We start from the raw sequence: 13,477 nt of genomic DNA on the forward strand, positions 1-13,477 counted from the left end.
ATGTATAAACAATTCAGCAGCATGTTGGTATGGCCATGTCACAATGGCTCTTTCTAGGCTTACTTCTTGTTGATTGGCTTACAGTGTCCTCTGTTGTGGGTTGGATAGGACCTTGATATTATTTTGTTATGTCACTCATGCTGCTCTTTGTCCATTGGTCAGTCTGGATGTCTTTCTCCATTCTCAATTGGCTGGCCTCTTGTCTCTTGTCTCTGTGTCTATTGGCTGGTCCTTATAGTATCTCAGTTTCCATATTGGCCAACACGGATATGTTTGTGTTTGTATTGGCTGATGCTGACGTCTCTCTTTCTCGCTATTGGCTGACTTGAACGCGTTTGTGTCTCCATGGGCAGACATTGGTTAATGTCCCTGTCTCTTTTAATTGTTCAACACTTCTTTATCCATCTCTACCAGGGTTGGGGTCAATTCAGTTCATGAATTGAAAAAATAGTAGTCAAAACTCAACTGACCCCAACCCTGCTATCTACCCCTTTTGCCTGATCCCATATCCATCACTCTTCCTTACTCTGACCCTCCCTCTCTCCTCTCCCATAGGCCAGCCACACAGGCATGCGCTCATATATTTACAACCGGAGCTCTGTAATTGGCTCGCAGGCGGAGCACAGCGGCATGCGGACCTACTTCTTCAGCGCCGACACACAAGAAGACATGAACGGCTGGGTGAAGGCCATGAACCAGGCGGCGCTGATGCAGAACCACACCACCAGCCTCAAGAGGTAGTTGTCGTTAACGTGGCCCTGGCCTAGATCCTGGGTCAGTTTAGCATTATCCCCACCAATGGTTACGGTTAATATCTGGGGAGGGGAAGCTGAACTCTAGATCTGTACCTAGGGGAAAGTTCACCATGGAACCAAGAGGGACGCTGTCTGGGAATTTGCACTTTTATGAGTGAGTGAGTGAGAGACTGGTGCGTACGTGGCAATTCTTAACTCTGTGTCTCTCCTGAATATGTCTGTCTGGGGAAAGAGAGACACATTTGTTTGCCAGTCTGTCAGTCTCATTGATTGTGAGTGTCGATGCGTGTGTATGCCTTTGCAGCAGAGAGTGCATTCACCATGCTCACAAATTGCATTGGTACACAAACAAACACCCACACAGAGCCCAAGAGATTGCAGCTCTGTCTCTCTGCTGGAGAGAGAGAGCCAGACAGACAGACGGCCTGCAAATTGAGACTCTGCATGTTGAATTCTGCAGAAATATCCTCTGTGTACAACGTAAAACATCAGAGCATTAGGCCTAGACCCGCTAATTTTCAAAATCCAGAAAAGAGACGTTAAATTCTACAACCGCTGATGCAGAACCACACCACCAGCAATTTCCAAACCTTCCATAACAGCCATCACGAAGAGATGCACCTTGAGAAGAGTACCCTAAGCAATCTGGTCCACAAACAGAGCCCCAGGACAGCAATTAGACCCAACCAAATCATGAGAAAACAAAAATATAATTACTTGACACATTGGAAAGAATTCTAGTCTAGGGTATCTCTCTAGTCTAGTCTAGGTATCTCTGTCTAGTCTAGGTATCTCTGTCTAGTCTAGGTATCTCTGTCTAGTCTAGGTATCTCTGTCTAGTCTAGGTATCTCTGTCTAGTCTAGTCTAGGTATCTCTGTCTAGGCTAGAGTATATCTGTCTAGGCTAGGTATCTCTGTCTTGTCTAGGCTAGGTATCTCTGTCTAGGCTAGGTATCTCTGTCTTGTCTAGGCTAGGTATCTCTGTCTTGTCTAGGCTAGGTATCTCTGTCTTGTCTAGGCTAGGTATCTCTGTCTTGTCTAGGCTAGGTATCTCTGTCTTGTCTAGGCTAGGTATCTCTGTCTTGTCTAGGCTAGGTATATCTGTCTTGTCTAGGCTAGGTATCTCTGTCTAGGCTAGGTATCTCTGTCTAGTCTAGTCTAGGTATCTCTGTCTAGTCTAGGCTAAGGTATCTCTGTCTAGTCTAGGGTATCATGTTAACTGGATGTGGGCTCACACAGAATTAATGCAAATACATTATATTACATTTTGCAGTACTGTACATACTGATGGCATGTTTGTAAGCATGTGAAGTAGCTATATACTATAGTATTTGTAATGAACATTGTGTATATTGTTAACATCAGACTGTCGTTGTATTTTGTATTTAACCTGATTTATAGGGGTGAAACGGTCCGGTTGTTGTACATAGTGTACACACATATATCTTTGTTGAGTCATCCTGGAGCTCTGTATTTGATGAGCCATCCTGGAGCTCTGTATTTGATGAGCCATCCTGGAGCACTGTATTTGATGAGCCATCCTGGAGCTCTGTATTTGATGAGCCATCCTGGAGCTCTGTATTTGATGAGCCATCCTGGAGCTCTGTATTTGATGAGCCATCCTGGAGCTCTGTATTTGATGAGCCATCCTGGAGCACTGTATTTGATGAGCCATCCTGGAGCACTGTATTTGATGAGCCATCCTGGAGCACTGTATTTGATGAGCCATCCTGGAGCACTGTATTTGATGAGCCATCCTGGAGCTCTGTATTTGATGAGCCATCCTGGAGCTCTGTATTTGATGAGCCATCCTGGAGCTCTGTATTTGATGAGCCATCCTGGAGCACTGTATTTGATGAGCCATCCTGGAGCTCTGTATTTGATGAGCCATCCTGGAGCTCTGTATTTGATGAGCCATCCTGGAGCTCTGTATTTGATGAGCCATCCTGGAGCTCTGTATTTGATGAGCCATCCTGGAGCTCTGTATTTGATGAGCCATCCTGGAACGCTGTATTTGATTAATGAGAGGTGCATATCTATTATTCATGTGTCAGTGGAGGGAAATGATTGTGTCTATCAGTGCAAATATGGCTGCTCATTCCCCGCCAGTCCTTTAGCCACGCTGAGCTGTTTGCCTTAGCACAAGTGGCTGTCAGCTTAGCGAGCGTGAGAGACCCAGGCTAGGCCACACTAATATGCTAATGCTAAGTAGCCCAGTTTTTTTTACTCTAGATGGGGGGGGATTTGCCTGGTTTTCCCTGTAGCTGGGAGGCTAGGGCCCTGTATCCTACTTTGATGGGCCCTTCATTCATGTTAGTGTCAATCAGGGCTAAATGCTATGCTAATGTTAACACTGCACTTAGTTGTCATTGGAGATATGAAGTGATCAAATAATGACTCTTGTGAACTACTGAAAGTTAGATCTAACATAACTTGAGCCTGACCGTATAGTTTTTTTGGGGGACAAAACGTACAAATATATCTGCTGATATACTGTTTTACGGCGGGGAAAGAAGGAGCAATTGTCCAATAACTATGCTTCAATTGTTGATTTCATACATTGTGACTATAATGACAGCAAGTATTCAGATGAGCATGAGATTGCCTTTTTTCATGTTATTTATTGAATATTGGTTATTGGTGGAATTATCGTCCGCAGTAAAAGGCCAATATTGGTGAATCGATATATCAGTCGGGCTCTAAACAGAACTCCTGTGAGAGGTTAGAGGTATGAAACATGTGGAGATAGACTCAATGTTCTTACTAGGGTTGTACAATTATCCTCCAAACCAGGAGTTTTGGGAAAGTTACTGGAATTGTGCAAACCCTAGTTACACTGTCCTGATACAATGGCAATGATTGTGTTGTTGCTATGAGTCGAGAGCCGAACTAAAACTTCGCTCTCTCATTCTCTTCCTAGACCTTCGGAAACATCGGAGATATCGGAAATGCCCAGCGTGTCAGAGCGCCAGGCAGTACCACAAACCAACCACGTCAACAACTACACTGAGACCGCCCCCCATCCCCCAGTCGAACTCAATCTCCATAGCGATGGGGTGGTCCTCCAACCGGCTGACATCCACCGAGAAACCGAGCAGCACTGTAGCTTCTGGAACGACACTCCCAATCCCATTGCTTCAGAAATGGTCCTTGGTGGTGGGAACATGGAAATTGAAATGGGCGCCGTCCCTCCTAGCAGTCTCTCTCCCCTTCCACCATACTCAGCCTCCTCAACTACATCTGCGCCCTCCTCCAGGGCGCAAATGCGCGGCCCGTCGTACACCGCCTCAACCCTACCCCCCGGGGCCTGTCTGAGGAACGGGACACCCACCCTGGAGCCCAACGGGATGGGGACAGGGACGTACCAGAGGGCCACCCTGCCCCCCCAGGTGATGGATACTCACAGGCAGGTGCAGAGGAGGAGTGCCCTGGAGCAGGTGGAACACTGGGTCAAGGTGCAGAGGGTCGAGCACAAAGGGTAAAGGTCACGGTTCATGTCACACCACCACTCATATGAGTGTTTATCATTGGCCTACCCTACACAGAACACTCACAAATGTAGTGGTGCATTCAAGCAAATACTTTCATACACACATGCAGGCGCACGCACGCAAAATCATTCTACTAGATAATGTTCGGTGTTTAGGTTTGGTTGGTTTATGTGCGTCATGGACATAAAGGTTACAGGGTGTATATAGCCAGAGCCAACATCTCCCTCTAGTGGGGCTCTGGGAATAATGCAAACATGTGTCAGTCAAAGCTTCATAACACTTAGTTTCACTACTGTACTCAGACTCTGCTAAGCCAGAAAAATGTAGATCAGCAACACGATGACACAAAGTTCACCATCTTGCCTTTGTCTGACCTCTGACCTGTTCTCCATCCTTTAGTACCCCCTCTAGAGGGAGCACCCTGCCCCGCCACACCCCTCAGACCCAGCCCACGTTCATCGGCCTGGAGGCCTACCAGACACTACCAAAGACCCCACGCCACAGCCCCCCCACGGCTGCACGCCACGGGGAGTACAAATACGCCCAGGACCGCCTTAGCCACTTCCGCCTCGGACCCCCGAACTCCCAGGGTACCAGTGCCAGGGACGGGGGTGGCATCGGTGGGCCTGGCACCGTATGGCAGCTGTATGAGTGGCAGCAGCGCCACCAGTACCGTCACGGCAGCCCCACCGCCCCCCTCTACACACCTTCCCCGGACTACCCCTTCGGGCACCGGCCCCCCTCCACAGTCCCCCCCCCAGCCCCACGGCCCAGCTCCGAGGTGCCCCGCTGTGTGTCGGTACCCCCTGATCCCTCTGACATCCCCCCACTGGGACCCCCACGGGGCTCCAGGGCCCTGTCCCCCCCGCGGAGGCCCCATACGCCTGCTGACCGGGTGGTAGTAATGCCCCTGGGAGAGAGGCCCGCGCTGGATGTGCCTGTGGCTGGGTCTCCCCGGAGAGCCAAGTCTCAGCTGCTCAACGTAAGAATTTGTATAATGACAGGTTTGTCATTTTTCTGACAGTATTATGCAGGTGTAATAACAGCAGCTTAATGGACTGTTTAACTGGTGTGTGTGTGTGTGTGTGTGTGTGTGTGTGTGTGTGTGTGTGTGTGTGTGTGTGTGTGTGTGTGTGTGTGTGTGTGTGTGTGTGTGTGTGTGTGTGTGTGTGTGTGTGTTCACCAGGCTGCCACCATCGACAGACGATCTATCCCTCCCTCCTGCTACATCACACACACGGTCAGCGCGCCCAGCCTTCACGGGAAGACGGTACGGCCTCATGCATCCAGTCACAACCCAAACATGTTGTGTTAGATAATAACATGAAGTCGGGGATCGAGTGTTTCTTGAATAACGTGGACACCTTGCCATCGGGTTAACTTACTTACAGTACTTCTTTACTAGGACAGCTATGGGACGTGAACCAGCAACATTCTGGTTCATACAGTGTTTCTTGAATAACGTGGACACCTTGCCATCGGGTTAACTTACTTACAGTACTTCTTTACTAGGACAGCTATGGGACGTGAACCAGCAACATTCTGGTTCATACAGTGTTTCTTGAATAACGTGGACACCTTGCCATCGGGTTAACTTACTTACAGTACTTCTTTACTAGGACAGCTATGGGACGTGAACCAGCAACATTCTGGTTCATACAGTTTTCAGATGGAGATATTTGAATGGCCTCCGTGTCGGGATCAATAGTTCCAAGGCAATACACTTGGAAAGTGGACTGCATCCTTATCGGTAAAATTTAAACACAGCCGGAGACACTTTGTTATTTTTTAAGAGGTGTTAGTGACACAAAATTGTTACTGTAGCTATCAGAAGAGTGTAGGAGCGGTGACTAACTTACTGTTAATAACTTTAGCTCGCAAACTTGGCTAACTGTGGGGTGAAACAACTTAGCTAGTTAGTTAGCATACTTTGCTAGCCAACATAACACTGCCTGCAAAACTGGTAAGGTGTCTCCACTACAATTTGTTTGACTTTTGTGAGGGCTCCAGTAAGATTGCAAAGTTGGAATGTAATTAGGGCTGTGGCGATTATGGAATTTGGGGTAGTAATTAATTGCCATGCAAATGACCACAGTTATTGTCATTTTTGCCAACAAATATTTTGAGCTTATAATTTATTATAATGCATACAAAATACCTAATGAATGCAACACAGCTTTACCCTCTTAATGTAAAAATGTGAAACTGCTATTGGGTAAACTAGATCTACTTGAAAAGGAAGTTGAATTCCCACCCCTTCTACACTGAATGTATGAAAGCTATTCTTTTTTGGGGAGGTTCACGGTTACTGTCGATAATTGTCGATAACACTATTATTCGGAAATTGTGCCAACCCTAAATGTAATTATCATGGAACGTTTGGTGCTAACAGGACCGAGCAGTTAAACCTAACTGTATTCTATACAGCTCTGAGTATCTTGGCTAACTGTTGGGCAGTCTATCTGCGTTGGGATGTTAACTCCCCCACTCCCTCCCTCTGCCCCCCGTGGGACACACTGCTATTACACACGCAGCCGGAGGAACTCACCCTCCTGCTCATTCAGCTCCGGAGGCATCAGGCAAAGATGGCCTCCGCGCGCCACCACACGGTAACTCAGATGCAGCACTTCAACTACAGCCCCTCTGGCCCCCACCTCCGCCCCACCAACAACAACCCCCTCTTCTCCTCCGGCCCTTCTTCTCTGGGGTCCTTACTAGGCCCCCCAGGCCCCATGGGCCGCGGCAGCAGCAGCCAGGTGGGGGCCCCCAGTACACCTGGCCTTCTTTACCCCACTGATGTGAGCTCAACCTGGGCGCATGGCTGTTTGTGTGGCCTGGCTGGCTGCCATCCATAGTGTCTTTCTGTAAGGCCATGGCAACATATGGTTTTTGTACTCCCTGCTAGGCTCTCATGTAGCTGTGTACTGTGTGTTAGCATGTTGTGCTAGTTAGCTTCCATACTGTCATCCTGGTCTGGTTGGCTTTAGGTGCAGTTAAAACATTTTTTTATCTGCCTGGGCTTTGATGTCTCTCGCAAATGTTTTTGTGTTTTTGAAGTGTGTGGCTGAGATGTTGCTAGGAGACGTATTTGGGCTTGTGATGTTGGAGCTGCTGCTTGTAGCTTCCATTTCTTATTTGCACGTCTTGCGTCTCAGGTGGCATAACATAGAGAAGCTTGTGTGTGGTGTGTGTGCGCGTGTGTGCACGCGTGCTTTGGATGACATTAGGGTTTTGTTAGACTTTTTCGCAATTGAATGTTTTACTCCTCTTATAACAAGCCTCACAGTTGACGATTATCCAATAGCCTATTCTTGAAAATAGGCTTACAATCATCTCACCCATAATTCATAATCCACTATGAATGATTATAGAAGAACGTACAAATCATTATTATGCATTCTATAACCCATTATGGTAGATTTGATGTTATTGAGTAGCGCTATATACACTGTACAAAACATTAAGAACATCTTCCCCTTTTGCCCCCAGAACAGACTCAATTCATTGGGGCATGGACTCGACAAGGTGTCTCAAGCATTCCACAGGGATGCTGCCCCTGTTGACTCCAATGCTTCCTACAGTTGTGTCACGTTGGCTGGATGTCCTTTGGGGGGTGGACCATTCTTGTTACATACGGGAAACTGTTGAGCGTGGAAAAACCCAGCAGTGTTGCAGTTCTTCAGACACCTACTACCATACCCTGTTCAAAGGCGCTTAAATCTTTTGTCTTGCCCACTCACCCACTGAATGGCACACACACATTATCCATGTCTTCATCTACACTGATTGAAGTGGATTTAACAAGTGACATCAATAAGGGATCATAGCGTTCACCTCGATTCACCTGGTCAGTCTGTCATGGAAAGAGCAGGTGTTCCTAATGTTTTGTACACTCAGTGTAAATCCAATGTATTATTATCAATGATTCATTAGAGCAAATATTATGGACTATACAGTTAGATCTCTAATATGGAAGCGTATAGCTGTCATCATTCTGTACACTTCCATACTGGAATGCCATAAAGCTTTGCTTGACACTTCTTTCTCTCCACTCCACCCTGAAGGTTGACGATACTTACATGCAACTGAAGAAGGACCTGGAGTATCTAGACTTGAAGGTGGGAATTGGCAATGGAGAGTCGCTCTCCTCCTGTTGTTCCCTTTTTTACTCCTCTTCCCTTTCTCCTCCTTTTCCATCTCTTTCTCCCCCTCTTCCCTCTCCTCCTTTCTCATCTCTTTCTCCTCCTCTTCCTTCTCTCTCCTCCTCTTTCTCCCCCTTTTCCATCTCTTTCTCCTCCTTGTCCATCTCTTTCACCTCCTTTTCCATCTCTTTCACCTCCTTTTCCATTTCTTTCTCCTCCTCTTCCATCTCTTTCTCTTCCTCTTCCATCTCTTTCTCTTCCTCTTCCATCTTTCTTCTCCTTTTCCATCTTTCTCCTCCTTTTCCATCTCTTTCACCTCCTCTTCCATCTCTTTCACCTCCTCTTCCATCTCTTTCACCTCCTCTTCCATCTCTTTCACCTCCTTTTCCATCTCTTTCTCCTCCTTTTCCATCTCTTTCTCCTCCTTTTCCATCTTTCTCCTCCTTTTCCATCTCTTTCTCCTCCATTTCCATCTCTTTCACCTCCTCTTCCATCTCTTTCACCTCCTCTTCCATCTCTTTCACCTCTTCCATCTCTTTCACCTCCTCTTCCATCTCTTTCTTCTCCTCTTCCATCTCTTTCTCCTCCTTTTCCATCTCTTTCTCCTCCTTTTCCATCTTTCTCCTCCTTTTCCATCTCTTTCTTCTCCTCTTCCATCTCTTTCTCCTCTTCCATCTCTTTCTCCTCCTCTTCCATCTCTTTCTCCTCCTCTTCCATCTCTTTCTCCTCCTCTTCCATCTCTTTCTCTTCCATCTCTTTCTCTTCCTCTTCCATCTCTTTCTCCTCCTTTTCCATCTCTTTCTCCTCCTTTTCCATCTCTCTCCTCCTCTTCCATCTCTTTCTCCTCCTTTTCCATCTCTTTCTCTTCCTCTTCCATCTCTTTCACCTCCTTTTCCATTTCTTTCTCCTCCTCTTCCATCTCTTTCTCCTCCTTTTCCATCTCTTTCTCTTCCTCTTCCATCTCTTTCTCCTCCTCTTCCATCTCTTTCTCTTCCTCTTCCATCTCTTTCTCTTCCTCTTCCATCTCTTTCTCTTCCTTTTCCATCTCTTTCTCTTCCTCTTCCATCTCTTCCTCTTCCATCTCTTTCTCTTCCTTTTCCATCTCTTTCTCTTCCTCTTCCATCTCTTTCTCTTCCTCTTCCATCTCTTTCTCCTCCTTTTCCATTTCTTTCTCCTCCTCTTCCATCTCTTTCTCCTCCTTTTCCATCTCTTTCTCTTTCTCTTCCTCTTCCATCTCTTTCTCTTCCTCTTCCCTCTTTTTTTCTCCTCCTCTTCCCTCTCTTTCTCCTCTTCTGTGCGTTCCCCCTTACCTGTAGGCCTAACGCCTGGCCAAAGTTCTCTAACACACTCACCTTGCTTTCTCACGGTGTAGGAGGAAGTTGCCCCGAGACGCTAATCTTGGGTCAGTTTAGCATTTTCCCCATTAAATGTCAAATGTTAGGATTGGGGTAGGGGATGCTGATCCTAGATCTTTACCTAGGGGAAACTTCATCCCGGAGTGGATCTTAAATATTGTATCAATTATTTCAGACCTTTTCCTATTCTTTGGAAGGCTATTTTTCATACCCCAATTAAGCTAGAAACGCCGTCGGCTAATGTCGACTAATCATGACCAGTGTGCTTATTTACAACTTTTTGATAACTATTTTAACTATTAAGCTTTTTTGTCCTCTTGAAAAACCTTGTCCACTTTAATGGGATATCTTCAACAAATGTACCATTTATTAAAACTCCCAGACTTCCAACATTTTCTCTCAACTCTGGAAGTTTGACCACTTAAATGAGACAATCTTAGAGCGTATGAAGTCGTAGTCGACTTCTCTGTTCTACAAATGAGCAAAATCAGAAGATACAGCTGCTTTATATTTCAGTCATCTACTAATCTTTTTATTCAACCTTTGTTTCTTCATCTCTCAGAATAGAAACATTTTTAACCCTTTCCATTTTTTTGTGTTTCATTTCTCTGCGCACATGCCTCTGATGTAAAGAAGCATCTTGTATGGGTGTGGGCACGTACCAATCAGAGTGCTGAATTTGCCATCATGTTGAAAGAGCCTGCATGCTGGCCGCCACTAAGTCATTACTTATAAACTACAGATGTATCATGTAAATTAAGTTTTAACTGCATAGGAACAATGGGATGCATTGTTAACATTGTTGTCGGTGGCCGAGTCTTCACAAATTAAGGAGTGTGGCTTCGTCACAAGCTCGACAAACTGCTCTGGCTCGCCAGTTTCAACCACATGGAATACAGCCTAGCAGATACTGTTGTGGGAATCTACATCTCCCTTGTTATAAAACCTTTGTTTCCTCATATCTCTCAGAACATTCAAGTATTTGAAGACTAAACAGAACATTGTGGGCTCTGGACCTCAAATCCGATGTAGCTTCAATTATGGGTCCGAGCACCGGTCCTAGCACATATATACCAAACAGTATGTTGAAAATCGTATGTAGTATGATTAGTACGCAGTGTGTTGTTTTAGTAATCAGTAGGTGAAGACAGATTTCAGAAAACAACCTCTACAGACAGTTTCTGAAGGAATAGTCATTGCGTTCCAAGATGACCGCTACACCGAGGTCTATAATGTCCATTTCCGATTTGTCAAATTTTATTAAACGCGGCAGGGTTGTAGAACCCCAAAAGTAACTGCCACTACTATTAGGCCTACTACTACTACTGTTACTACTACTAATACTACTACTGTTACTACCACTACTGTTACTACCACTACTGTTAATACTACTACTGTTACTACTACTACTGTTACTACTACTACTGTTACTACTACTGTTACTACTACTACTGTTACTACTACTGTTACTACTACTACTGTTACTACTACTGTTACTACTACTACTACTACTACTACTACTGTTACTACTACTGTTACTACTACTACTGCTACTGTTACTAAAACTACTACTGTTACTACTACTGTTACTACTACTACGGTTACTACTACTGCTACTGTTACTACTGCTACTACTACTACTACTACTGCTACTGTTACTTCTGCTACTACTACTGTTACTACTGCTACTGTTACTTCTGCTACTGTTACTGCTGCTGCTGCTACTACTACTACTACTACTACTACTACTACTACTACTACTACTGTTACTACTGCTACTACTACTACTACTGCTACTGTTACTTCTGCTACTACTACTGTTACTACTACTACTGTTACTACTACTACTACTACTACTACTGTTACCTGTTACTGCTGCTACTGTTACTACTACTACTGTTACTGCTGCTACTGTTACTTCTGCTACTACTACTGTTACTACTACTACTGTTACTACTACTGTTACTACTACTGTTACTACTACTACTGTTACCTGTTACTGCTGCTACTGTTACTACTACTACTGTTACTACTGCTACTGCTACTACTACTACTACTACTACTACTACTACTACTACTACTACTACTACTACTACTACTGTTACTACTACTACTACTGTTACTACTACTGTTACTACTACTACTACTGTTACTACTACTGATACTGTTACTACTACTACTACTCCTGTTACTACTGTTACTACTACTACTACTACTACTGTTACTACTTCTACTGTTACTACTGTTACTACTTCTACTGTTACTACTACTAATACTACTGTTACTACTACTGTTACTACTACTGCTACTGCTGCTACTGTTACTTCTGCTACTACTACCGTTACTGCTGCTACTGTTACTACTACTACTGTTACTACTGCTGCTACTACTACTACTGTTACTTCTGCTACTGTTACTACTGTTACTACTACTACTACTACTGTTACTTCTGCTACTGTTACTACTGTTACTACTACTGTTACTTCTGCTACTACTACTGTTACTTCTGCTACTACTGATACTGTTACTGTTACTTCTGCTACTGCTACTACTACTACTGTTACTACTACTACTGTTACTACTACTACTACTACTGTTAATACTACTACTACTACTGTTACTACTGTTACTACAACTGTTACTGTTACTACTATTACTACTACCACGAATACTGTTACTACTATTACTACTACTACGAATACTGTTACTGCTAACACTACTACTACTGTTACTGCTACTACTACTGTTACTACTACTACTGTTACTACTATTACTACTACTACGAATACTGTTACTGCTAACACTACTACTACTGTTACTACTACTACTGTTACTACTACTACTGTTACTGCTACTACTACTGTTACTGCTACTACTACTGTTACTGCTACTACTGTTACGGCTACTACTGTTACTACTACTACTGTTACTACTGCTACTACTACTACTACTATGGTTACTACTACTACTGCTACTGTTACTGCTACTACTACTACTGTTACTACTATTACTACTACTACTAATACTGCTACTGCTAACACTACTACTACTGTTACTACTACTACTGTTACTGCTATTACTACTACTACTACTACTGTTACTGCTACTGCTAACACTACTACTACTGCTACTACTACTACTGTTACTGCTACTACTACTGTTACTACTATTACTACTGCTACTGCTAACACTACTACTACTGTTACTACTACTACTGTTATTGCTACTACTACTGTTACTACTATTACTACTACTACTACTATTACCACTACTACTAATACTGTTACTGCTACTGTTACTACTACTACTGTTACTGCTACTACTGTTACTACTACTGTTACTACTATTACTATTACTACTGTTACTGCTACTGTTACTACTACTACTACTGTTACTACTACTACTGTTACTACTTCTACTGTTACTACTACTACTACTACTACTACTACTGTTACTACTACTACTACTACTGTTACTACTACTACTACTACTGTTACTACTACTACTACTACTACTGCTGCTACTACTACTACTACTACTGCTGTTACTACTACTGTTACTAATGGTATTACTGCTATAATAATAATAATAATAATAATACTGCTGCTTGTAGTATTACTGCTACTACTAATACTATTGTTACTACTACTACTACTAATATTATTACTGCTACTACTAATACTATTGTTACTACTACTACTAATATTATTACTGCTACTACTAATACTATTGTT

The 13,477-nt window shown here is 44.0% G+C and overlaps 1 protein-coding gene across 4 annotated transcripts in view; it reads left to right on the forward strand.

The window, feature by feature from the left end:
• The window catches only part of LOC135556661 (pleckstrin homology domain-containing family A member 7-like), a 189,324-nt gene that overhangs the window by 138,704 nt on the left and 37,143 nt on the right, over window positions 1-13,477 (forward strand). For all 4 annotated transcript variants that reach the window (XM_064990034.1, XM_064990037.1, XM_064990036.1 and 1 more), the window contains 5 exons: window positions 556-737; window positions 3,676-4,233; window positions 4,646-5,228; window positions 5,433-5,516; window positions 8,311-8,364. In XM_064990034.1, the coding sequence (XP_064846106.1) occupies window positions 556-737; window positions 3,676-4,233; window positions 4,646-5,228; window positions 5,433-5,516; window positions 8,311-8,364 (1,461 nt within the window). The remainder of the gene's footprint in view (window positions 1-555; window positions 738-3,675; window positions 4,234-4,645; window positions 5,229-5,432; window positions 5,517-8,310; window positions 8,365-13,477) is intronic.

The sequence above is a fragment of the Oncorhynchus masou genome, chromosome 15 (genome assembly GCF_036934945.1).
Source record: "Oncorhynchus masou masou isolate Uvic2021 chromosome 15, UVic_Omas_1.1, whole genome shotgun sequence".
Classification (NCBI taxonomy): Eukaryota; Metazoa; Chordata; class Actinopteri; order Salmoniformes; family Salmonidae; genus Oncorhynchus; species Oncorhynchus masou.